This window comes from Salmo salar, chromosome 06 (genome assembly GCF_965601325.2).
Source record: "Salmo salar chromosome 06, fSalSal1, whole genome shotgun sequence".
In the NCBI taxonomy this organism is placed as follows: Eukaryota; Metazoa; Chordata; class Actinopteri; order Salmoniformes; family Salmonidae; genus Salmo; species Salmo salar.
In genome coordinates, this window is record NC_138296.1 from 76848936 (window position 1) to 76874738 (window position 25803).

General features: G+C 46.9%; 1 protein-coding gene across 15 annotated transcripts in view; it reads left to right on the forward strand.

Moving 5' to 3' along the window:
• Positions 1 to 25803, forward strand: part of LOC106608042 (otoferlin) — a 131212-nt gene that overhangs the window by 86734 nt on the left and 18675 nt on the right. For 10 of the 15 annotated variants that reach the window (XM_045720966.2, XM_045720965.2, XM_082976977.1 and 7 more), the window contains exons 16-30: positions 4057 to 4165; positions 4334 to 4529; positions 4904 to 5024; positions 5144 to 5244; positions 5375 to 5465; positions 5573 to 5689; positions 6034 to 6186; positions 6411 to 6603; positions 7283 to 7407; positions 7640 to 7774; positions 8698 to 8859; positions 17066 to 17137; positions 17964 to 18083; positions 18297 to 18458; positions 25008 to 25170. In XM_045720966.2, the coding sequence (XP_045576922.1) occupies positions 4057 to 4165; positions 4334 to 4529; positions 4904 to 5024; positions 5144 to 5244; positions 5375 to 5465; positions 5573 to 5689; positions 6034 to 6186; positions 6411 to 6603; positions 7283 to 7407; positions 7640 to 7774; positions 8698 to 8859; positions 17066 to 17137; positions 17964 to 18083; positions 18297 to 18458; positions 25008 to 25170 (2020 nt within the window). The remainder of the gene's footprint in view (positions 1 to 4056; positions 4166 to 4333; positions 4530 to 4903; positions 5025 to 5143; positions 5245 to 5374; positions 5466 to 5572; positions 5690 to 6033; positions 6187 to 6410; positions 6604 to 7282; positions 7408 to 7639; positions 7775 to 8697; positions 8860 to 17065; positions 17138 to 17963; positions 18084 to 18296; positions 18459 to 25007; positions 25171 to 25803) is intronic. The other 5 variants (XM_045720969.2, XM_045720972.2, XM_045720975.2 and 2 more) reach the window with 1 other exon arrangement.

Below are 25803 nucleotides of genomic sequence, written 5' to 3' on the forward strand. Positions count from 1 at the left end.
CATCTTCATTAAGTCCTTTGCTGTTGTTCTGGGATTGATTTGCACTTTTCGCACCAAAGTACATTCATCTCTAGGAGACAGAACGCGTCTCCTTCCTGAGCGGTATGACGGCTGCGTGGTCCCATGGTGTTTATACTTGCGTACTATTGTTTGTACAGATGAACGTGGTACCTTCAGGCGTTTGGAAATTGCTCCCAAGGATGAACCAGACTTGTGGAGGTCTAGGGTGATTTCTTTTGATTTTCCCATGATGTCAAGCAAAGAGGCACTGAGTTTGAAGGTAGGCCTTGAAATACACCCACAGGTACACGTCCAATTGACTCAAATGATGTCAATTAGCCTATCAGAAGCTTCTAAAGCCATGACATAGTTTTCTGGAATTTTCCAAGCTGTTTAAAGGCACAGTCAACTTGGTGTATGTAAACTTCTGACCCACTGGAATTGTGATACAGTGAATTATTAGTGAAATAATCTGTCTGTAAACAATTGTTGGAAAAATTACTTGTGTCATGCACAATGTAGATGTCCTAACCGACTTGCCAAAACTATAGTTTGTTAACAAGAAATTTGTGGAGTGGTTGAAAAACGAGTTTTAATGACTCCAACCTAAGTGTATGTAAACTTCTGACTTCAACTGTAGCTCTGAATCCACGATATGGCAGAGGATGAAAAGCGTATCAAATCAAATCAAATGTAATGGTCAATAATATCAAAGGCTGCACTGAAATCTAACAGTATAGCTCCCACAATCTTTGTATTATCAATTTCTTTCAACCAATCATCAGTCATTTGTGTCAGTGCAGTACATGTTGAGTGCCCTTCTCTATAAGCATGCTGAAAGTCTGTTGTCAATTTGTTTACAGAGAAATAGCATTGTATTTGGTCAAAAACAATGTTGTTGTTAGAACCAGTAAAGAACCAGTAAAGGCCACTTGGGTAGCAGAATGACTTTGGCTTCCCTCCAGGCCTGAGGACAAACACCTTCCTCTAGGCTCAGATTAAAGAAATGACAGATAGGAGTGGCTATACAGTCAGCTACCATCCTCAGTAGCTTTCCTTCTAAGTTGTCTATGGCAGGTTTGTCATTATTGATTGACAACAATACTTTTTCCATCTCTCTCACACTAAGTTCGCAAAATTCAAACTTAAAATGCTTTTCTTTCATTATACATGTTTTTATGCATGAATACGATGGCTCACTGTTCGTTGTTGGCATTTCCTTCCTAAATTTGCCCACTTTGCCAATGAAGTAATCATTGCATTAATTGGCAACATCAAATGGTTTTGTGATGAATAATCCATGTGATTCCATGAAAGATGGAGTTGAATTAGTCTTTCTGCCCATCATTTTATTCAAAGTTTTCTTCCATCATTCTTTATATCATTGATCTTGGCTTCATAATACAGTTTCTTCTTCTTTTTGTTGAGTCTACTCACATACATTTTCAATTCCTCATCAATCCATGGAGCCTTAACAGTTCTAACATGCTTATCAGTAATTGGAAGAAGCAATTTCATGGTCCTTCCCACCCCCTATGAGGCAATAGGACATTGGAAGAAAGCAAACTGCCAAACTATTGATTGTCCCCTAATCCTACATAACTCCTACGCTAGCTAGGTTTCTCAACTCCACTGTGGGTGGAGTGCACCTCCGACTACATCGAGTCGCTGTCAGTCGATACGAGGAAACAGTCGGTGGTTGTATTTGTTTAACGTTTTATTAAAAAGTATGGATTTCAGCAAACAAAAACAACTCGCCTACCCCTACACGTGTTCAGCTTTGCCCTTTGACTCTGCCTATGACCTCCTGACATCCCCATAAATAGTCATAGGTTAGATGTTTCCATTCTGATGTTAAATTGTCGTTATTGTCACGCCTGCTCCCACTCCCCCTCTGGTGCTCGAGGGCCCCACGCTGCCCTTCATTACGCACACCTGTCACCATCATTACGCGCAGCTGCACAATATTGGACTCACCTGGACTCCATTACTTTGTTGATTACCCCCTCTATATCTGTCTGCCCCTCAGTTTGTTCCCTGTGTCAGCATTGATGTCTTATTTATCCCCTGTAATGACACTGTTCCTGTTCTGTTTCATGTCCGTTGTTTATTAAATGTTCTCCCTGTACCTGCTTCTCGCCTCCAGCGTCAATCCTCACAGTTATGTTATATTGACATTATAATAGACCTTAAAGATATTAACTGGCTGTTAGGGAAATCAATAGCATCTGCTTTGTTACCCCTGGCTAAGTAGCCAACTATCCCCTTGCTGTCTCTTTGTTTAGCTAATGCCTCCCTAATATCTCCCCTGTGTGCGTAAGTTATTGGTATCAGTTTGACTATGTGGCAGGGGCAGGTATAGCGAGAGTGAGAGCGAGAGAGACAGAGAGAGAGAGAGAGAGAGGCAGAGACAGAGAGAGAGAGTTTTTAAAGAGGCCAACCCTAACCTGCTCAACATCTTAATCAACATCTTAATCAACACTGACTTGAAAAGATACACTGAACCAAAATATAAATGCAACAATTTCAAAGATTTTACTGAGTTACAGTTCATATAAGGAAATCAGTCAATTGAAGGAAATAAATTAGGCCCTAATTTATGGATTTTACATGACTGGGAATATAGATATGCACCTGTTGGTCACAAATAACTTAAAGGCGTGGATCTGAAAACCAGTCAGTATCTGGTGTGACCACAATTTACCTCATGCAACATGACACATCTCCTTTGCATTGAGTTGATCAGGCTGGTGGTTGTGGCCTGTGTGATCTTGTCCCTGCTCCTTTCATATGGTAGTGAAAAGTTGATGGATATTGGTGGTAACTGGAACATACTGTCGTACACGTCGATCCAGAGCATTCCCATACATGCTCAATGGATGACATGTTTGGTGAGTATGCAGGCCATGGAAGAACTGGGACATTTTCAGCTTCCATGAGTTGTGTACAGATCCTTGTGACATTATCATGCTCAAACATGAGGTGATTGCTGTGGATGAATTGCACAGAAATAGGCCTCAGGATCTCATCACGGCATTCAAATTGCCGTTGATAAAATGTAATTGTTTGTGCTGTCCATAGCTTATACCCACCACCACCACGGGGCACTCTGTTCATAACGTAGATTTCAGCAAACCGCTCGCCCACACAACGCAATACATGCTGTCTGCCATCTGCCCGGTACAGTTGAAACTGGGATTCAACCATGAAGAGCCACTTCTCCAGCGTGCCAGTGGCCTTTGAATTTGAACATTTGCCCACTGAAGTCGGTTACGACGCCGAACTGCAGTTAGGTTAAGACCCTGGTGAGGACAACGGGCACTCAAATGAGCTTCCCTAAGATGGTTTCTGACAGTTTGTGTAGAAATTCTTTGGTTGTGCAAACCCACAGTTTCATCAGCTGTCCGAGTGGCTGGTCTCAGACAATCCTGCAGGTGAAGAAGCCAAATGTGGTGGTCCTGGGCTGGTGTGGTTACACGTGATCTGCGGTTGTGAGGCCGGTTGGACATACTGCCAAATTCTCTAAAAAAGCATTGGTAGAAATGAACATTTAATTCTCTGGCAACAGCTCTGGTGGATATTCCTGCGGTCAGCATGCCAATTGCACACTCCCTCAAAACTTGGGACATCTGTGGCATTGTGTTGTGTTTTGTGGCCTTTTATTGCTTCCAGCACAAGGTGCACCTGTGTAATGATAATGCTGTTTAATCAGTTTCTTGATTTGCCTCACCTGTCAGGTGGATAGATTAACTTGCCAAAGGAGAAAGGCTCACTAGCAGGAATATAAACTAATAAGCTTTTTGTGCGTATGGAACATTTCTGGGATCTTTTATTTTGGCTTTTGAAACATGGAAACAACAGTTTACATGTTGCGCTTATATTTTTTGTTTAGGATAATTGTTTATGATTAAAAAGAAAAACCTGTATGTCGGTGAATGGGACTGTATTTGTTTATTCTGCATTCTGTGTGTTTGAGAAATTGTAATTAAAGCGGGTTTGGTTCTACCGCTTATCTGTATTCTGTTGTTAATCTGTCTTCTTTATTCTGTCGTTCAGAGTGCCACAGGGAAAATAGAGGAATTCTTCCTATTTGGTTCCTTCCTGGAGGCCACCATGATCGACAGGAAGATCGGCGATAAGCCAATCAGCTTCGAGGTCACAATAGGTAAGTAGTACACTTGGGGGGTATACAGTAATAACAGACTCAATTATCATTAGTATTGGACAAAAAAGGTACTCAATGATTTGTGTGTTTGGCATGTAAATATTGCAAACAAAAACACAACCATACAATTCTACTATTCTCTCTACTTTTCACATTTCCTTCTCCCAGGTAACTACGGCAACCAAATAGATGGAGTAAGCAAGCCCACTGCAGCTAAGAAGAAGAAGAAGAAAGAGGGAGAAGAGAGTGATGAGGAAGAGTCAGAGCTGATCCAGCAGAACTCCAGTGAGGACGAGGCGGATGATGATGAGGACCTGGTGTCTGTGTCCTCCACCCCTCCCATGAAACCTGTCATCACAGACAGGTCAGAGGACAGGGGTTCAAGGGTCAGGATCAGGGGTGGTGGGTCAAGTTTGTCAGTTCCTCCTGGGTCATGTCTAAAGCCGGGGTTCTGGCTAGAAATATTGTTTTGCTTATGACGTGTAACAACAAAACAAGTCTGGAAACCACTTGGTCTAGCTCTTCCATATTCATAGATCACAATGTAGTCTATACAGATATGTGTCACAAAGTGCTCTAACATAAAATAATGGAGATAAAAGAATAGCATGGTACAAAGCATATTACATATTGAAATATGAAAGAAATCTGTTACCATTGGTCTTATTCTCTGAGGGACTCTGATAATGTCAACACTCATCATATCGATTATACATCTTTTTTTTCTGCCAACCTCAGGAACTACTTCCACCTGCCCTACTTTGAGAAGAAGCCGTGTATCTACATCAAGAGCTGGTGGCAGGACCAGAGGAGACGACTCTACAACTCCAACATCATGGACAAGATCGCTGACAAAATGGTCAGTAACTATTCATGTTGAATGTGCACCAGCAGGATAATAATTAGATTAACCCCAATAAACTCAAGGCATTTCTGGTACTGATACACTTGTTTGTGTTTGTGGGTTGTATCCGACAGGAGGAGGGTCTGAATGACGTGCAGGAGGTCATTAAGACAGAGAAGGCCTATCCAGAGCGCAGACTCCGAGGGGTGCTGGAGGAACTCAGCACTGGCTGCAAGTGAGCTAACATTACTGATACCACAGCCATAATCACTTCTGTTGATACAGTGACTGGACTGCCATAGCCAGAGACACAGTGATGACAACTAAAACATCTTCTGTAAGTGTCTCTGTGTTTTTACTTTCAGTCGTTTCGTCACTTTGGCCAACAAAGACCAGAACCAGGCAGGCAGAACTAAACTGGACAAAGAGAGACTCAAGTCCTGCATGAGAGAAATGGTACAGGGCTGCTCTGAGAGAGTGATGGAGAGAGTTGTTATGGATATGAATCTATCCTTGTGTAGCAGAGCGTGGGAATGTTTCTAATGTCATATCCTTCTCTGTAGGAGAGCATGGGGCAGCAGGCCAAGCTGATTCGCTCCCAGGTGAAGAGAAACACGGTTAGAGACAAATTGAAGATGGTTCAGAACTTCCTGCACAGGCTCCGTTTCCTTGCCGACGAGGTACAGTACAGATTCTGTTAAACTCAACTTTATTTATAACACATTCTAGCTGCATTGACAGAGCAATTCAGGCCTTATAGAGAGAGCACAGGCAACCTCCCAACAGTGGATCCTAGCTCTCCATTATAAAACACTAGCATAATCATAACCAATCACTATGTACAGTAAAGAGTAACACTGTGCAACAATAAACTGTACACTCATAAAATGTAATTCACCGATACAAGGGTGTGCATTCTTGTGTTTATCAATATCATTTATGTTATGCACGTGAATTTCAGCCTGTATTGGCTGCTATGTGGGTGTCAATAAAACGTTGACCCTATATCCTCTGTGCCCTCCAGCCCCAGCACAGTATCCCAGACGTGTTTGTATGGATGATGAGTAACAACAAGCGTATCGCCTATGCCCGCATCCCCTCTAAAGACATCCTCTACTCCATCGTAGACGAGGAGACAGGCAAGGACTGTGGCAAGGTCAAAGCTGTCTTCCTCAGGGTACGTGACGTGAACCTTCTCTACTCTCTCTGCCATCCACTTCTCCCTACCCTCATTGTTTTGTTTTATAACCCAAACAAACTGTTGAATGTCCATTTACCTTAGTGTTGCTGTTGTAGGTCTGTGGCCTTGTGTCTTTAGATCCCAAGCTAAGATTAAAATCTTTCTAAGGCTGATGAAAGTTATATACATCTATAACATTACTGTAATGTTTGTGTCCCCAGCTGCCTGGTAAGAAGGGGTTTGGTCCAGCGGGTTGGACAGTGCAGGCTAAGATGGAGATGTACCTGTGGCTGGGCCTCAACAAACAGAGGAAGGACTTCCTGTCTGGCCTGCCCAACGGCTTTGAAGAGAGCAAGGCTCCCAGGACAAGCCCCTGTCTGCAGTCTGTACCCCCCGTCAGTCTGGTTTACAACAGTAAGTCTGCTTTACAACAGTAAGTCTGGTCTATAACAGTAAGTCTGTCTACAGTCTGTAACCCCCATAAGTCTGGTTTACAACAGTAAGTCTGGTCTATAACAGTAAGTCTGTCTACAGTCTGCACCCCCCCGTCAGTCTGGTTTACAACAGTAAGTCTGGTCTATAACAGTAAGTCTGTCTACAGTCTGTAACCTCTATATACTGTAGCTATGGTGAGTGAGCAGCTGCTTTATAAGATAGCTACGTTTTGTATTTACACACTCCATTACCTAGTCCCATTTATTGAAGTGCGTACTCAAGTGTGATGGCTCACACCTGTGCATCTGTGTCCTCTCTCTGCTCTCCTGTGTATCTGAGTGTTGTCTAATCTCTGTGTCCTCTCTCTGCTCTCCTGTGTATCTGAGTGTTGTCTAATCTCTGTGTCCTCTCTCTGCTCTCCTGTGTATCTGAGTGTTGTATAATCTCTGTGTCCTCTCTCTGCTCTCCTGTGTATCTGAGTGTTGTCTAATCTCTGTGTCCTCTCTCTGCTCTCCTGTGTATCTGAGTGTTGTCTAATCTCTGTGTCCTCTCTCTGCTCTCCTGTGTATCTGAGTGTTGTCTAATCTCTGTGTCCTCTCTCTGCTCTCCTGTGTATCTGAGTGTTGTCTCATCACTGTATCCTCTCTCTGCTCTGCAGTGAAGCAGGTGTTCCAGCTGAGGGCTCACATGTACCAGGCCAGGAGTCTGTTTGCTGCAGACAGCAGTGGCTTGTCAGACCCCTTTGCCAGGGTATTCTTCTCCACACATAGCCAGGTCACTGAGGTAAGATAGAGGGTGTGTGTGTGTGCGCGTGTGCATGTGTGTGTGTGTATGAGTGTGTGTTTGTGTGTGTCAGTGTGTTTTTTTTGTGCATATGCGTGTGTGTGTGTGTTCTGAGTCAGTCTCTGCTCTACATGGGCCTAGTAAGCCGTGTGTGTGTGTGTTTGTTAATGTGTGTGTGTGTGTGACTGCGTATGTGCATGTGTGTCTGTTAATGTGTGTCCATGTGTTTTAGGTCCTGAGTGAGACTCTGTGCCCTACGTGGGACCAGCTGCTAGTGTTTGATGATGTTGAGCTGTTTGGGGAGGCCGGCGAGCTACGAGACGACCCACCTATCATTGTGGTAGAGGTCTACGACCAGGACACTGTGGTACGACCCGACAGAGAGTGAGAGAGTGAGAGAGTGAGAGAGTGAGAGAGATATTCATAGTGAAACAATTGTTTTGTCGGATTCAAAGGATACTAGGATACAAAGTACTGTGAGACTGGACTGGCCATTTTGGTCAAATGCCAGATGGGCTGGTCCATGTCTATCTCAGGTTTCTTTTCACAAAATTATTATTATTTGGCCGATAATGGGCGCATCAAGGAAAAAAATGGGCCGGTGTGGGGGCCTCAAGGGAAAATGGGCCGGTGTGATAGAAATGCCAGGGCTGATTTCTGGTCCCAGTCCGTCCCTGTCTGTGATCCAACCACTTTGTGTTTGTCCATATGTCCTTACTGTGTATCTGTTACGGTCTTAATTTACCATGTTCCTCCTGTTCCTGCTCATATTGTGGATGATGCTGTTGGGGCTAAGTAGAGTGTGAAAGCTAGAAGTAGGGCCTCTCCTGCTTTGGGCTTCTGTTTGCGTAGCAACGTAGCTAGTTAGCCAAGTCATGCAAGAGGCAGGACAGGCTATTTTACAGGGCATTCCCAAACTAGGTTTGCCATCTGTCCATGACGTAGCCATAAGCATGTTCCTCTTGTAGTGGTTGTAGACATGGTTGTGTTTGATAGCTGAAACAGTAGTTGATTGGTTGCAGTTGTTTGGTTGAAGTGTTTACTCTATCAGTCATGCATGCTTCTCATAAACTGATGGAACCAATAGGGATATGTCCCCTGGTAGGACCTTTCATATTCTGTTAGCCTTATGGTAGCTAGCATGTTCTCTGAACAGTCCCCACTTTATACACCATTTTCAGTATTATCTCTGTGCTTACATTGGCCCCCAGTGGCCATGACAAGAAGTACACCCCATAAACTGGTTTCTAACTTTGGTTTTCTTTCTACGGTTGTCTCTGTGGCGTCCAGGGCAAGGCAGAGTTCATTGGTCGGACGTTTGCTAAGCCCATCACTAAGATGTGTGACGAGCACTACGGTCCCCCGAGGTTCCCCCCACAGCTAGAGTACTATCAGATCTACCGTGGTAACTCTACTGCCGGTGACCTACTGGCTGCCTTCGAGCTGCTGCAGGTCAGCTGATCACACACACTCGCACACATAGACACGTGTTCACACTGCAAGTACACACACACACACATCAGGACATACACGTATGCACATATACACACCAGGAACACGCACACCAGGAAACACGCACACACACATCACACACGCGCATGCGCACACACACACACACACACACACACACACACACACCACACACACACACACACACACACACTAGGAACTAAATAACATGCCAGGAACACACTAAAAGCATGACATTGACATGCATGGAAAGAGTTTAAAAATACACACCGACACACAAGAAGTTATTAGACAAATGAATCACGAGGAGAATGACTGTCAGCAGATTTACCAAATGCATGGAATATGCAACTGATGAACAGTTGTGCACAGAGCACGGTGATGAGCTGATTCCTCAGCAAATCTAGAAAAGAAGGGTCTCTCATTCCTTCTCTCTCTGTCTTTCCTTCTCTTCATCTGTCTGTTATTAATTTACAATTGATCTTAATTGTCCATCCACAATTTTCTTCTTCATCCATGCCTCTTCTCTCCTTCTTCCATGCCTCTCCTCCTCTTCTTCCCTCATGCCTCTCCTCCCCTTCTTCCTCCATGCCTATCCTCTTCTTCCTCCATGCCTCTCCTCTCCTTCTTCCTCCATGCCTTTCCACTCCCTTTTCTTCCAAGCCTTTCCTCTCCTTCTTCCTCCATGCCTCTCCTCTCCTTCTTCCTCCATGCCTCTCCTCCTCTTCTTCTTCCATGCCTCTCTTCCTCTTCTTCTTCCATGCCTCTCTTCCTCATCTCCCTCCATGCCTCTCCTCTTCTTCTTCTATGCCTCTCCTCCCTTATTCCTCCATGCCTCTTCTCTCCTTCTTCCTCCATGCCTCTCCTCCTCTTCTTCCTCCATACCTCTCCTCTCCTTCAACCTCCATGCCTTTCCTCCTCTTCTCCTTCCATGACTCTCCTCCTCATCTTCCTCAATGCCTCTCCTCATCTTATTCCTCCATGCCTCTCCTCTTCTTCCTATATGCCTCTCTTCCTCTTCTTCCTCCATGCCCCTTCTCTCCTTCTTCCTCCATGCCTCTCCTCCTCTTCTTCCTCAATGCCTCTCCTCCTCTTATTCTTCCATACCTCTCCTCTTCTTCCTCCATGCCTCTCCTCTTCTTCTTCCTCCATGCCTCTCCTCTTCTTCTTCCTCCATGCCTCGCTTCCTTCTTCCTTCATGCCTCTCCTCCTCTTCTTCTTCCATGCCTCTCCTCTTCTTCTTTTCCATGCCCCTCTTCCCCTTATTCCTCCATGCCTCTCCTCTTCTTCTTCCTCCAAGCCTCTCCTCTTCTTCTTCTTCCATGCTTCTCCTCTCCTTCTTCCTCCATGCCTCTCCTCTCCCTCATTCTCCATGCCTCTCCTGTTCTTCCGACATGCCTCTCCTTCTTCCTCCATGACTCTCCTCTCCTTCATCCCCCATACCTTTCCACTCCTTCTTCCTCCATGCTTCTCCTCTCCTTCTTCCTCCATGCCTCCTCCTCTTCTTCCTCCATGCCTCTCCTCTTCTTCTTCTTCCATGCCTCTCCTCTCCTTCTTCCTCCATGCCTCTCCTCTCCCTCATTCTCCATGCCTCTCCTATTCTTCCTACATGCCTCTCCTTCTTCCTCCATGCCTCTCCTCTCCTTCTTCCTCCATGCCTCTCCTCTCCTTCTTCCTCCATGCCTCTCCCCTCCTTCTTCCTCCATGCCTCTCCTCCTGTTCTTCTTCCATGCCTTTTCTCTCCTTATTCCTCCATGCCTCTCCTCCTCTTCTTCCTCTATGCCTCTCTTTATCTTCTTCCATGCCTCTCCTCACCTTCTTCCTCCATGCCTCCTCCTCTTCTCCTTCCATGCCTCTCCTCCTCATCTTCCTCCATGCCTCTCCTCATCTGATTCATCCATGCCTCTACTCATCTTATTCATCCATGCCTCTCCTCCTATTGTTCCTCCATGACTCTCTTCTTCTTCCTCCATGCCTCTCCTCTTCCTCTTCCTCCATGCCTCTTTTCTCCTTCTTCCTCCCTGCTCCTCTTCTTCTTCCTCCATGCCTCTCCTCCTCTTCTTCTTCCATGCCTCTCCTCCTCTTCCTCCATGCCTCTCCTAACCTTATTCCTCCTTGCCTCTCCTGACCTTATTCCTCCATGCCTCTCCTCTTCTACTTCTTCCAAGCCTTTCCTCTCCTTCTTCCTCCATGCCTCTCCTCTCCTTCTTCCTCCATGCCTCTCCTCCTCTTCTTCTTCCATGCCTCTCTTCCTCTTCTTCTTCCATGCCTCTCTTCCTCATCTCCCTCCATGCCTCTCCTCTTCTTCTTCTATGCCTCTCCTCCCTTATTCCTCCATGCCTCTTCTCTCCTTCTTCCTCCATGCCTCTCCTCCTCTTCTTCCTCCATACCTCTCCTCTCCTTCAACCTCCATGCCTTTCCTCCTCTTCTCCTTCCATGACTCTCCTCCTCATCTTCCTCAATGCCTCTCCTCATCTTATTCCTCCATGCCTCTCCTCTTCTTCCTATATGCCTCTCTTCCTCTTCTTCCTCCATGCCCCTTCTCTCCTTCTTCCTCCATGCCTCTCCTCCTCTTCTTCCTCAATGCCTCTCCTCCTCTTATTCTTCCATACCTCTCCTCTTCTTCCTCCATGCCTCTCCTCTTCTTCTTCCTCCATGCCTCTCCTCTTCTTCTTCCTCCATGCCTCGCTTCCTTCTTCCTTCATGCCTCTCCTCCTCTTCTTCTTCCATGCCTCTCCTCTTCTTCTTTTCCATGCCCCTCTTCCCCTTATTCCTCCATGCCTCTCCTCTTCTTCTTCCTCCAAGCCTCTCCTCTTCTTCTTCTTCCATGCTTCTCCTCTCCTTCTTCCTCCATGCCTCTCCTCTCCCTCATTCTCCATGCCTCTCCTGTTCTTCCGACATGCCTCTCCTTCTTCCTCCATGACTCTCCTCTCCTTCATCCCCCATACCTTTCCACTCCTTCTTCCTCCATGCTTCTCCTCTCCTTCTTCCTCCATGCCTCCTCCTCTTCTTCCTCCATGCCTCTCCTCTTCTTCTTCTTCCATGCCTCTCCTCTCCTTCTTCCTCCATGCCTCTCCTCTCCCTCATTCTCCATGCCTCTCCTATTCTTCCTACATGCCTCTCCTTCTTCCTCCATGCCTCTCCTCTCCTTCTTCCTCCATGCCTCTCCTCTCCTTCTTCCTCCATGCCTCTCCCCTCCTTCTTCCTCCATGCCTCTCCTCCTGTTCTTCTTCCATGCCTTTTCTCTCCTTATTCCTCCATGCCTCTCCTCCTCTTCTTCCTCTATGCCTCTCTTTATCTTCTTCCATGCCTCTCCTCACCTTCTTCCTCCATGCCTCCTCCTCTTCTCCTTCCATGCCTCTCCTCCTCATCTTCCTCCATGCCTCTCCTCATCTGATTCATCCATGCCCCTACTCATCTTATTCATCCATGCCTCTCCTCCCATTGTTCCTCCATGACTCTCTTCTTCTTCCTCCATGCCTCTCCTCTTCCTCTTCCTCCATGCCTCTTTTCTCCTTCTTCCTCCCTGCTCCTCTTCTTCTTCCTCCATGCCTCTCCTCCTCTTCTTCTTCCATGCCTCTCCTCCTCTTCCTCCATGCCTCTCCTAACCTTATTCCTCCTTGCCTCTCCTGACCTTATTCCTCCATGCCTCTCCTCTTCTACTTCTTCCATGCCTCTCCTCTTCTTCCTCCATGTCTCTCCTCTCCTTCTTCCTCCATGCCTCCTCCTCTTCTTCCTCCATGCCTCTCCTCTTCTTCTTCTTCCATGCCTCTCCTCTCCTTCTTCCTCCATGCCTCTCCTCTCCCTCATTCTCCATGCCTTTCCTATTCTTCCTACATGCCTCTCCTTCTTCCTCCATGCCTCTCCTCTCCTTCTTCCTCCATGCCTCTCCTCTCCTTCTTCCTCCATGCCTCTCCCCTCCTTCTTCCTCCATGCCTCTCCTCCTCTTCTTCTTCCATGCCTTTTCTCTCCTTATTCCTCCATGCCTCTCCTCCTCTTCTTCCATGCCTCTTCTCCTCATCTTCCTCCATGCCTCTCCTCATCTTATTCATCCATGCCTCTCCTCATCTTATTCATCCATGCCTCTCCTCCCATTCTTCCTCCATGCCTCTCTTCTTCTTCCTCCACGCCTCTCCTCTTCCTCCATAACTCTTTTCTCCTTCTTCCTCCCTGCTCCTCTTCTTCTTCCTCCATGCCTCTCCTCCTCTTCTTCTTCCATACCTCTCCTCCTCCTCTTTCTCCATGCCTCTCCTAACCTTATTCCTCCTTGCCTCTCCTGACCTTATTCCTCCATGCCTCTCCTCTTCTACTTCTTCCATGCCTCTCCTCCTCTTCTTCCTCCATGCCTCTCCTCTCCTTATTCCTCCATGCCTCTCCTCCTCTTCTTCCTCCATGCCTCTCCTCCCCTTATTCCTCCATGCCTCTCCTCCTCTTCTTCATCAATTCCTCTTCTCTCCTTCTTCCTCCATGCCTCTCCACCTCTTCTTCCTCCATGCCTCTCGTCCTCTTCTTCTTCCATGCCTCTCCTCCTCTTCTTCCTCCATGCTTGTTCTCTCCTTCTTCTTCCATGCCTCTCTTCCTCTTCTTCCTTCATGCCTCTCCTCTCCTTCTTCCTCCATGCCTCTCCTCTTCTTCTTCCATGCCTCTCCTCCCTTATTCCTCCATGCCTCTTCTCTCCTTCTTCCTCCATGCCAATTTCTTCTTCCTCCATGCCTCTCCTCCCCTTATTCCTCCATGCCTCTCCTTATCTTATTCCTCCATGCCTCTTCTCTCCTTCTTCCCCATGCCTCTCCTCCTCATCTTTATCCATTCCTCTTCTCTCCTTCTTCCTCCATGCCTCTCCTCCTCTTCTTCTTCCATGCCTTTCCTCCTCTTGTTCCTCCATGCCTGTTCTCTTCTTCCTCCATGTCTCTTTTCTCCTTCTTCCTCCATGCTCCTCCTCTTCTTCCTCCATGCCTCTCCTCCTCTTCTTCTTCCATACCTCTCTTCCTCTTCTTCCTTCATGCCTCTCCTCTCCTTCTTCCTCCATGCCTCTCCTCTTCTTCTTCCATGCCTCTCCTCCCTTATTCCTCCATGCCTCTTCTCTCCTTCTTCCTCCATGCCTCTCCTCATCTTCTTCCTCCATGCCTCTCCTCTTCTTCTTCCATGCCTCTCCTCCCTTATTCCTCCATGCCTCTTCTCTCCTTCTTCCTCCATGCCCATTCCTTCTTCCTCCATGCCTCTCCTCTTCTACTTCTTCCATGCCTCTCCTCCTCTTCTTCCTCCATGCTTCTCCTCTCCTTATTCCTCCATGCCTCTCCTCTTCTTCCATGCCTCTCCTCCTCTTCTTCCTCCATGCCTCTCCTCCCCTTATTGCTCCATGCCTCTCCTCATCTTATTCCTCCATGCCTCTTCTCTCCTTCTTCCTCCATGCCTCTCCTCCTCTTCTTCATCCATTCCTCTTCTCTCCTTCTTCCTCCATGCCTCTCCTCCTCTTCTTCTTCCATGCCTCTCCTCCTCTTCTTCCTCCATGCCTGTTCTCCTCTTCTTCCTCCATGCCTCTCCTCTCCTTATTCCTCCATGCCTCTCCTCCTCTTCTTCCTCCATGCCTCTCCTCCCCTTATTCCTCCATGCCTCTCCTCCTCTTCTTCATCAATTCCTCTTCTCTCCTTCTTCCTCCATGCCTCTCCACCTCTTCTTCCTCCATGCCTCTCGTCCTCTTCTTCTTCCATGCCTCTCCTCCTCTTCTTCCTCCATGCTTGTTCTCTCCTTCTTCTTCCATGCCTCTCTTCCTCTTCTTCCTTCATGCCTCTCCTCTCCTTCTTCCTCCATGCCTCTCCTCTTCTTCTTCCATGCCTCTCCTCCCTTATTCCTCCATGCCTCTTCTCTCCTTCTTCCTCCATGCCCATTTCTTCTTCCTCCATGCCTCTCCTCCCCTTATTCCTCCATGCCTCTCCTTATCTTATTCCTCCATGCCTCTTCTCTCCTTCTTCCCCATGCCTCTCCTCCTCATCTTTATCCATTCCTCTTCTCTCCTTCTTCCTCCATGCCTCTCCTCCTCTTCTTCTTCCATGCCTTTCCTCCTCTTGTTCCTCCATGCCTGTTCTCTTCTTCCTCCATGTCTCTTTTCTCCTTCTTCCTCCATGCTCCTCCTCTTCTTCCTCCATGCCTCTCCTCCTCTTCTTCTTCCATACCTCTCTTCCTCTTCTTCCTTCATGCCTCTCCTCTCCTTCTTCCTCCATGCCTCTCCTCTTCTTCTTCCATGCCTCTCCTCCCTTATTCCTCCATGCCTCTTCTCTCCTTCTTCCTCCATGCCTCTCCTCATCTTCTTCCTCCATGCCTCTCCTCTTCTTCTTCCATGCCTCTCCTCCCTTATTCCTCCATGCCTCTTCTCTCCTTCTTCCTCCATGCCCATTCCTTCTTCCTCCATGCCTCTCCTCTTCTACTTCTTCCATGCCTCTCCTCCTCTTCTTCCTCCATGCTTCTCCTCTCCTTATTCCTCCATGCCTCTCCTCTTCTTCCATGCCTCTCCTCCTCTTCTTCCTCCATGCCTCTCCTCCCCTTATTCCTCCATGCCTCTCCTCATCTTATTCCTCCATGCCTCTTCTCTCCTTCTTCCTCCATGCCTCTCCTCCTCTTCTTCATCCATTCCTCTTCTCTCCTTCTTCCTCCATGCCTCTCCTCCTCTTCTTCTTCCATGCCTCTCCTCCTCTTCTTCCTCCATGCCTGTTCTCCTCTTCTTCCTCCATGCCTCTTTTCTCCTTCTTCCTCCATGCTCCTCCTCTTGTTCCTCCATGCCTCTCCTCCTCTTCTTCATCCATTCCTCTTCTCTCCTTCTTCCTCCATGCCTCTCCTCCTCTTCTTCTTCCATGCCTCTCCTCCTCCTCTTCCTCCATGCCTCTCCTAACCTTATTCCTCCTTGCCTCTTCTGACCTTATTCCTCCTTGCCTCTCCTCTTCTCCTTCTTCCATGCCTCTCCTCCTCTTCTTCCTCCATGCCTCTCCTCCCCTTATTCCTCCATGCCTCTCCTCCTCTTCTTCATCCATTCCACTTCTCTCCTTCTTCCTCCATTCCTCTCCACCTCTTCTTCCTCCATGCCTCTCCTCCTCTTCTTCTTCCATGCCTCTCCTCCTCTTCTTCCTCCATGCTTGTTCTCTCCTTCTTCTTCCATGCCTCTCTTCCTCTTCTTCCTTCATGCCTCTCCTCTCCTTCTTCCTCCATGCCTCTCCTCTTCTTCTTCCATGCCTCTCCTCCCTTATTCCTCCATGCCTCTTCTCTCCTTCTTCCTCTATGCCCATTCCTTCTTCCTCCATGCCTCTCCTCTTATACTTCTTCCATGCCTCTCCTCCTCTTCCTCCATGCCTCTCCTCCTTTTCTTCCTCCATGCCTCTCCTCCCCTTATTCCTCCATGCCTCTCCTTATCTTATTCCTCCATGCCTCTTCTCTCCTTCTTCCCCCATGCCTCTCCTCCTCTTCTTTATCCATTCCTCTTCTCTCCTTCTTCCTCCATGCCTCTCCTCCTCTTCTTCTTCCATGCCTCTCCTCCTCTTCTTCCTCCATGCCTGTTCTCCTCTTCTTCCTCCATGCCTCTTTTCTCCTTCTTCCTCCATGCTCCTCCTCTTCTTCCTCCACGCCTCTCCTCCTCTTCTTCTTCCATACCTCTCTTCCTCTTCTTCCTCCATGCCTCTCCTCATCTTCTTCCTCCAAGCCTCTCCTCCTCTTCCTTCTCCATGCCTCTCCTCCTCTTCTTCCATGCCTCTCTTCTTCTTCCTCCATGCCTCTCCTCTTCTTTATCCTTCATGCCTCTCCTCTTCTTCTTCCTCCATGCCTATCTTCCTTCTTCCTCCATGCCTCTCCTCTCCTTCTTCCATGCCTCTCCTCCCCTTCTTCCCCATGCCTCTCCTCCCCTTCTTCTTCCATGCCTCTCCTCCTCTTATTCCTCCTCCATGCCTCTCCTTTCCTTCTTCATCCATGCCTCTCTTCTCCTTCTTCCTCCATGCCTCTCTTCTCCTTCTTCCTCCATGCCTCTCCTCTCCTTCTTCCTCCATGCTTCTCCTCTCCTTCTTCCATCCTCTCCTTCTCACTCTGTGGTCCCTTGACTCTCCTTCCTTCTCTTTCCTCCCTCCTTCCTTCATTGGACCCCCGCCCTAGTCCCCCCTACCTCCTCCACTCCAACTTACATACCATGTACCCTGTCCCCGCTCTGCAGATTCCCTATGACGATGAGGAGATCAGGAGGGCTCTGATTGCTGTCCATGACTTTGCTGTACCTCAGATTAAGGTGCTCTTTTCACTCTTCTGTCCCTCCCTCTATGATCACTCTCTGGTCAGTCTAACTCTATGGTCGCTCTGGTTAGTCTAACTCTATGGTCTCTCTGGTCAGTCTAACTCTATGGTCTCTCTGGTCAGTCTAACTCTATGGTCTCTCTGGTCAGTCTAACTCTATGGTCTTTCTGGTCAGTCTAACTCTATGGCTCTCTGGTCAGTCTAACTCTATGGCTCTCTGGTCAGTCTAACTCTATGGTCTCTCTGGTCAGTCTAACTCTATGGTCTCTCTGGTCAGTCTAACTCTATGGCTCTCTGGTCAGTTTAACTCTATGGTCTCTCTGGTCAGTCTAACTCTATGGTCTCTCTGGTCAGTCTAACTCTATGGCTTGCTGGTCAGTCTAACTCTATGGTCTCTCTGGTCAGTCTAACTCTATGGTTTCTCTGATCAGTCTAACTCTATGGTCTTTCTGGTCAGTCTAACTCTATGGCTCTCTGGTCAGTCTAACTCTATGGCTCTCTGGTCAGTCTAACTCTATGGTCTCTCTCGTCAGTCTAAGTCTTCTTCTGCTGAGTGTTTTAATCTATAAAGGTGCTGCTCTCCCTCTCTGCCCCATCCATCTCTATTCAGTGCCTTGCTCTGTAACTACTCTCTCTAACTTCTGTAGCTCTGCAAAACTAGTCCAGAACAAAGCCAAACTAAAAACTAGGAAAACAAAACATCTCGGATCCTTTTATTGCTGAATACTGAGGCTGATGTCTGTAATTTATGTGTCATTTTATCTCCTCAGTATGTTGTATACATTGGTTGTTGCCTCCTCTCCCTTCTTTTCCTGGAGTAGATTGGACAAGGGGGGAGGGCAGAGCTTCCTCCCATCGATGGTCCGACAGACTCAGAACGTGGACCCATCCTCCCTGTACCCATGGGCATCCGACCTATCCTCAGCCGCTACCGCATAGAGGTGAGACAACACTCCATGACTAGGGAACAGCACTCAGAGAGGGTACTAAAACTACAAGCTAGAGGAAAGAGAGAAAGTACTCCAAAGCTAGAAACTGGAAGGTGGAGGACACAGCTCCAGGTGGTGGAGGTAAGGGGAGCTCAAGGCAACCCTCAAATATGATCTCGGGTGCTGTTCAAATGATCTGATCCAGTCTGATATGTTTTGGTCCAGGTTCTGTTCTGGGGCCTGAGGGACCTGAAGAGGGTGAATTTGGCCCAGGTGGACAGACCCAGGGTGGACATAGAGTGTGCAGGGAGAGGAGTCCAGTCTGCTCTCATTCAGAACTACAAGAAGAACCCCAACTTCAGCACCCTCGTCAAGTGGTTTGAGGTGGTGAGTAGAACCTGGTCAAATCTTGATGGTCTTTCAGACAATGAAAGACAGCAGATACTGTACATAAAGTCAGCAAAAATTAAACGTCCTCTAACTGTCAATTGCGTTTATCTTCAGCAAACTTAACATGTCAAATCAAAATCAAATCAAATCAAATGTATTTGTCACATACACATGGTTAGCAGGTGTTAATGCAAGTGTAGCGAAATGCTTGTGCTTCTAGTTCCAACCATGCAGTAATATCTAACAAGTAATATAACCTAACAATTTCACAACAACTACCAAGTGTAAAGGAATGAATATGAATATGTACATAAAAATATATAAATGAGTGATGGCCGAACGGCATAGGCAAGATGCAGTAGATCGTATAGAGTTCAGTATATACATATGAGATGAGTAATATAGGGTATGAGAACATTATATAAAGTGACATTGTTTAAAGTGGCTAGTTATACATTTAATTACATCATATGGCAAGATGTAGTAGATGGTATAGCGTAGAGTATATACATAAGAGATGAGTAATGTAGGGTAAGTAAACATGATATAATATAAAGTGGTTAGTGATAAATTGATTACATCAATTTTACCATTATTAAAGTGGGTGGAGTTGAGTCAGTATGTTGGCAGCAGCCACTCAATGTTAGTGATGGCTGTTTAACAGTGTGATGGCCTTCAGAGAGAAGCTGTTTTTCAGTCTCTCGGTCCCCGCTTTGATGCACCTGTACTGACCTTCCCTTCTGGATGATAGCGGGGTGAACAGGCAGTGGCTTGGGTGGTTGTTGTCCTTGATGATCTTTCTGGCCTTCCTGTGACATCGGGTGGTGTAGGTGTCCTGGAGGGCAGGTAGTTTGCACCCGGTGATGCGTTGTGCAGACCTCACTACCCTCTGGAGAGCCTTCCGGTTATGGGTGGAGCAGCTGCCGTGATACAGCCTGACAGGATGCTCTCGATTGTGCATCTGTAAAAGTTTGTGAGTGTTTTTGGTGACAAGCCAAATTTCTTCAGCCTCCTGAGGTTGAAGAGGCGCTGCTGCGCCTTCTTCACCACGCTGTCTGTGTGGGTGGACCATTTCAGTTTGTCCGTGATGTGTACGCCGAGGAACTTAAAACTCTCCACCCTCTCCACTACTGTCCCGTCAATGTAGATAGGGAGCTGCTCCCTCTGCTGTTTCCTGAAGTCCACGATCATCTCCTTTGTTTTGTTGACATTGAGTGTGAGGTTATTTTCCTGACACCACACTCCGAGGGCCCTCACCTCCTCCCTGTAGGCCGTCTCGTCGTTGTTGGTAATCAAGCCTACCACTGTAGTGTCGTCTGCAAACTTGATGATTGAGTTGGAGGCGTGCATGGCCACGCAGTCATGGGTGAACAGGGAGTACAGTAGAGGGCTGAGAACGCACCCTTGTGGGGACCCAGTGTTGAGGATCAGCGGGGTGGAGATGTTGTTACCTACCCTCACCACCTGGGGGCAGCCCATCAGGAAGTCCAGGACCCAGTTGCACAGGGCAGGGTCGAGACCCAGGGTCTCGAGCTTAATGACAAGTTTGGAGGGTACTATGGTGTTAAATGCTGAGCTGTAATCGATGATCCTTACATAGGTATTCCTCTTGTCCAGATGGGTTAGGGCAGTGTGCAGTGTGATGGCGATTGCGTCGTCTGTGGACCTATTGTGGCGGTAAGCAAATTGGAGTGGGTCTAGGGTGTCAGGTAGGGTGGAGGTGATATGATCCTTGACTAGTCTCTCAAAGCACTTCATGATGACAGAAGTGAGTGCTACAGGGCGGTAGTCATTTAGCTCAGTTACCTTAGCTTTCTTAGGAACAGGAACAATGGTGGCCCTCTTGAAGCATGTGGGGACAGCAGACTGGGATAAGGTTTGATTAAATATGTCTGTAAACACACCAGCCAGCTGGTCTGCGCATGCTCTGAGGATGTAGCCGGGGATGCCGTCTGGGCCTGCAGACCCGCGAGGGTTAACACGTTTAAATATTTTACTCACGTTGGCTACAGTGAAGGAGAGGCCGCAGGTTTTGGTAGCAATACAGTGTCAGTGGCACTGTATTGTCCTCTAAGCAAGCAAAAAAGTTGTTCAGTCTGTCTGGGAGCAAGGCACCGTGATCCGCGATGGGGCTGGTTTTTCTTTTGTAGTTCGTGATTGACTGTAGACCCTGCCACATACCTCTCGTGTCTGAGCCGTTGAATTGCGACTCCACTTTGTCTCTATACTGACGCTTAGCTTGTTTGATTTCCTTGCGGAGGGAATAGCTACACTGTTTGTATTCGGTCATGTTTCCGGTCACCTTGCCCTGATTAAAAGCAGTGGTTCGCGCCTTCAGTTTGCGCGAATGCTGCCATAAATCCATGGTTTCTGGTTGGGGAATGTTCTAATAGACGCTGTGGGTACAACATCACCGACGCACTTGTTAACCTGTTAGGGCTAGGGGGCAGTATTGACACGGCTGGATAAAAAACGTACCCGATTTAATCTGGTTACTACTCCTGCCCAGTAACTAGAATATGCATATAATTATTGGCTTTGGATGGAAAACACTCCAAAGTTTCTAAAACTGTTTGAATGGTGTCTGTGAGTATAACAGAACTCAAATGGCAGGTCAAAACCTGAGAGATTCCTTTACAGGAAGTGGCCTGTCTGACCATTTATTGTCTTTCTTTGACATCTCATTCAATTACAAAGGATCTCTGCGGTAACGTGACAATTCCCACAGCACCAATAGGCTCTCAGAGCCCGGGAAAAACCTGAATGTCGTCATTTCAGCCCAAGGCTGAAACACATTATCGCCTTTCTCAAGTGGCCGATCAAGGGACTGTGGGCTTAGGCGCCCCCGTCTTTGTGTTTTTTCCTCTGTTTGCCGAAAAGGAGATTCCCGGTCGGAATATTATTGCTTTTTTACGAGATAAATTGCATAAAAATTGATTTTAAACAGCGGTTGACATGCTTCGAGGTACGGTATTGGAATATTTAGATTTTTTTTTGTCACGAATTGCGCCATGCGCACGACCCTGATTTACCATTTCGGATAGTGTCTGGGACGCACGAACAAAACACCGCTATTCGGATATAACGATGGATTATTTTGGACCAAACCAACATTTGTTATTGAAGTAGCAGTCCTGGGAGTGCATTCTGACGAGGACAACAAAAGGTAATCAAACTTTTATAATAGTAAATCTGATTTTGGTGAAGGCTAAACTTGCCGGGTGTCTAAATAGCTAGCCCGTGATGGCTGGGCTATGTACTTAGAATATTGCAAAATGTGCTTTCACCAAAAAGCTATTTTAAAATCGGACATATCGAGTGCATAGAGGAGTTCTGTATCTATAATTCTTAAAATAATTGTTATGCTTTTTGTGAACGTTTATTGTGAGTAATTTAGTAAATTGTTAGTAAATTCCCCGGAAGTTTGCGGGGGGTATGCTAGTTCTGAACGTCACATGCTAATGTAAAAAGCAGTTTTTTGATATAAATATGAACTTGATTGAACAAAACATGCATGTATTGTATAACTTAATGTCCTAGGGTTGTCATCTGATGAAGATCATCAAAGGTTAGTGCTGCATTTAGCTGTCTTCTGGGTTTTTGTGACATTATATGCTACCTTGAAAAATGAGTGTCTGATTATTTCTGGCTGGGTACTCTGCTGACATAATCTAATGTTTTCCTTTCGTTGTAAAGCCTTTTTGAAATCGGACAGTGTGGTTAGATTAACGAGAGTCTTGTCTTTAAATAGCTGTAAAATAGTCATATGTTTGAGAAATTGAAGTAATAGGATTTTTAAGGTATTTTAAAATCGTGCCACTGGATTACACTGGCTGTTACGTAGGCCTAGCCCATAGAGGTTAAATGAACTCGCACACCGAATCAGCGTATTCGTCAATGTTGTTGTTAGACGCAATGCGGAACATATCCCAGTCCACGTGATCGAAGCAATCTTGAAGCGTGGAATCCGATTGATCGGACCAGCGTTGAACAGACCTGAGGGCGGGAGCTTCCTGTTTTAGTTTCTGTCTATAGGCTGGGAGCAACAAAATGGAGTCGTGGTCAGCTTTTCCGAAGGGAGGACCTTATATGCGTCGCGGAAGTTAGAATAACAATGATCCAGGGTTTTGCTACCCCTGGTATGCTGATAGAATTTAGGGAGCCTTGTTTTCAGATTAACCTTGTTAAAAACCCCGGCTACAATAAATGCAGCCTCAGGATATGTGGTTTCCAGTTTACATAGAGTCCAATGAAGTTCTTTCAGGGCCGTCGATGTGTCTGCTTGGGGGGGATATACACGACTGTGATTATGATCGAAGAGAATTCTCTTGGTAGATAATGCGGTCGGTCGGCATTTGATAGTGAGGAATTCTAAGTCAGGTGAACAAAAGGACTTGAGTTCCTGTATATTGTTATGATCACACCACGTCTCGTTAATCATAAGGCATACGCCCCCGCGCTTCTTCTTACCAGAGAGATGCTTGTTTCTGTCGGCGCGATGCGTGAAGAAACCAGGTGGCTGTACCAACTCAGATAGCGTGTCTCGAGTGAGCCATGTTTCTGTGAAACAAAGAACGTTACAGTCTCGGATGTCTCTCTGGAATGCTATCCTTGCTCGGATTCCGTGTACCTTGTTGTCAAGAGACTGGACATTGGCGAGTAGCATGCTCGGGAGCGATGCGCGATGTGCCCGTCTACGGAGCCTGACCAGAAGACCGCTCCATCTGCCCCTTCTTCTACGGCGTCGTTGTTTTGGGTCGCCGGCTGGGATCCGATCCATTGTCCTGGGTGGTAGGCCAAACAGAGGATCCGCTTCGGGAAAGTTATATACCTGGTCATAATGTTGGTGAGTTGACGTTGCTCTTATATCCAATAGTTCCTCCCGACTGTATGTAATAAAACCTAAGATTACCTGGGGTAACAATGTAAGAAATAATACATAAAAAAAAAATACTGCATAGTTTCCTAGGAACGCGAAGCGAGGCGGCCATCTCTGTCGGCGCCGGAAGTAGCAATGTGTAAATATTTGCAATGTGTAAACATGTAAATATTTGTATGAACATAACAAGATTCAACAACTGAGACATAAACTGAACAAGTTCCACAGACTAACAGAAATTGAATAATGTGTCCCTGAACAAAGGGGGGTCAAAATCAAAAGTAAGAGTCAGTATCTGGTGTGGCCATCAGCTGCATTAAGTACTGCAGTGCATCTCCTCCTCATGGACTGCACCAGATTTGCCAGTTCTTGCTGTGAGATGTTACCCCACTCTTCCTCTAAGGCACCTGCAAGTTCCCGGACATTTCTGGTGAGAATGGCCCTAGCCCTCACCGTCCGATCCAACTGGTCTCAGACATGCTCAATGGGATTGAGATCCGGGCTCTTCGCTGGCCATGGCAGAACACTGACATTCCTGTAAGACAGGAATGAGCAGTATGGCTGGTGGCATTGTCATGCTGGAGGGTCATGTCAAGATGAGCCTGCAGGAAGGGTACCACATGAGGGAGGAGGATGTCTTCCCTGTAACGCACAGCGTTGAGATTGCCTGCAATGACAACAAGCTCAGTCCGATGATGCTGTGACACACCGCCCCAGACCATGACGGACACTTCACCTACAAATTGATCCCGCACCCAGAGTACCGGCTCATTCCTTTGACGATAAACGCGAATCCGACCATCACCTCTGGTGAGACAAAACCGCGACTCGTCAGTGAAAAGCCCTTTTTGCCAGTAATGTCTGGTCCAGCGCCGGTGGGTTTGTGCTCAGAGTCAACATTGTTGCCAGTGATGTCTGGTGAGGACGTGCCTTACAACAAGCCCACAAGCCCTCAGTCCAGCCTCTCTCAGCCTATTGGAGACAGTCCGAGCACTGATGGAAGGATTGTGCGTTCCTGGTGTAACTCGGGCAGTTGTTGTTGCCGTCCTGCACCTGTCCCGCAAGTGTGATGTTCAGATGTACCGATCCTGTGCAGGTGTTGTTACACGTGGTCTGCCACTGCGAAGACGATCAGCTGTCCTTCCTGTCTCCCTGTAGTGCTGTCTTAGGCGTCTCACAGTACAGACATTGCAATTTATTGCCCTGGCCACATCTGCAGTCCTCATGCCTCCTTGCCGCATGCCTAAGGCACATTCACACAGATGAGCAGGGACCCTGGGCATCTTTCTTGTGGTGTTTTTCAGAGTCAGCAGAAAGACCTCTTTAGTGTCCTAAGTATTCATAACTGTGACCTTAATTGCCTACCGTCTGTAAGCTGTTAGTGTCTTAACGACCGTTCCACAGGTGCATGTTCATTAATTGTTGATGGTTCATTCAAGCATGGGAAACAGTGTTTAAACCCTTTACAATGAAGATCTGTGAAGTAATTTGGATTTTTACAAATTATCTTTGAAAGACAGGGTCCTGAAAAAGGGACATTTATTTTTTGCTGGGTTTATTGAATGGATTCAAGCTGGTTTAAAACGGACCTTAGATCTTGCGTATAGTCCAGGGCAACTTCCTAACTCTCTATGCGACCCCTGACCTTTGCCCCCTGACCCCATCAGGACCTGCCAGAGAATGAGCTGCTTCACCCTCCTCTGAACGTCCGGGTGGTGGACTGCAGAGCGTTTGGCCGCTACACTCTGGTGGGTTCCCATGCCGTCACCAGCCTGCGACGCTTCATCTACAGCCCCCCAGACAAGACACACAACAACTGGGCCAGCGCAGGTAGGCCTACTCACACTATGCAAGATGCTTTTCTACTACTTTTTATTTCTATTACAAGAGATTACATTTTTGTGTTGGTCTGGGGAATCCAAACCATGGATTTCTACTATTTGAGTGTAGACATTTGTTGATATACTGTATAGTCTCAGAATCTAATCTTCCATATTATTTTCAATAGTTTGTGATTTCCTCTTAGACTGAATCAGACCTGCGTGTGAATATGAATTTCCTACTGCTTTACTCACTTTGATGCTTCCTTGCTTTTTCCACTCCTGCTCTCCTTCTCTCCCTCTCTCTGTGCCAATCTGTATTCTCTCTCTCACTCTCTCTCTCTCTCTATCTCTCACTTTCTCTATCTCTCTCTCTCTCCATCTCATCTCCATCTCGCTCTCTCTCTCTCTCTCGCTCTCTCACACTCTCTCTCTCTCTCTCTCTCTCTCTCTCTCTCTCTCTCTCTCTCTCTCTCTCTCTGTCTCTCTCTTTCTCTATCTCTCTCACTCTCATTTTCTCTCTCTCACTATCTCTTTCTCTATTTCTCTCTCTCTCGCTTTCTCTATCTCCATCTCTCTCTCTCTTTCTCTTTCTCTCTCTTTCTTTTTCTGTCTCTCTCTCTCTCGCTCTCTTCTCTCTCGC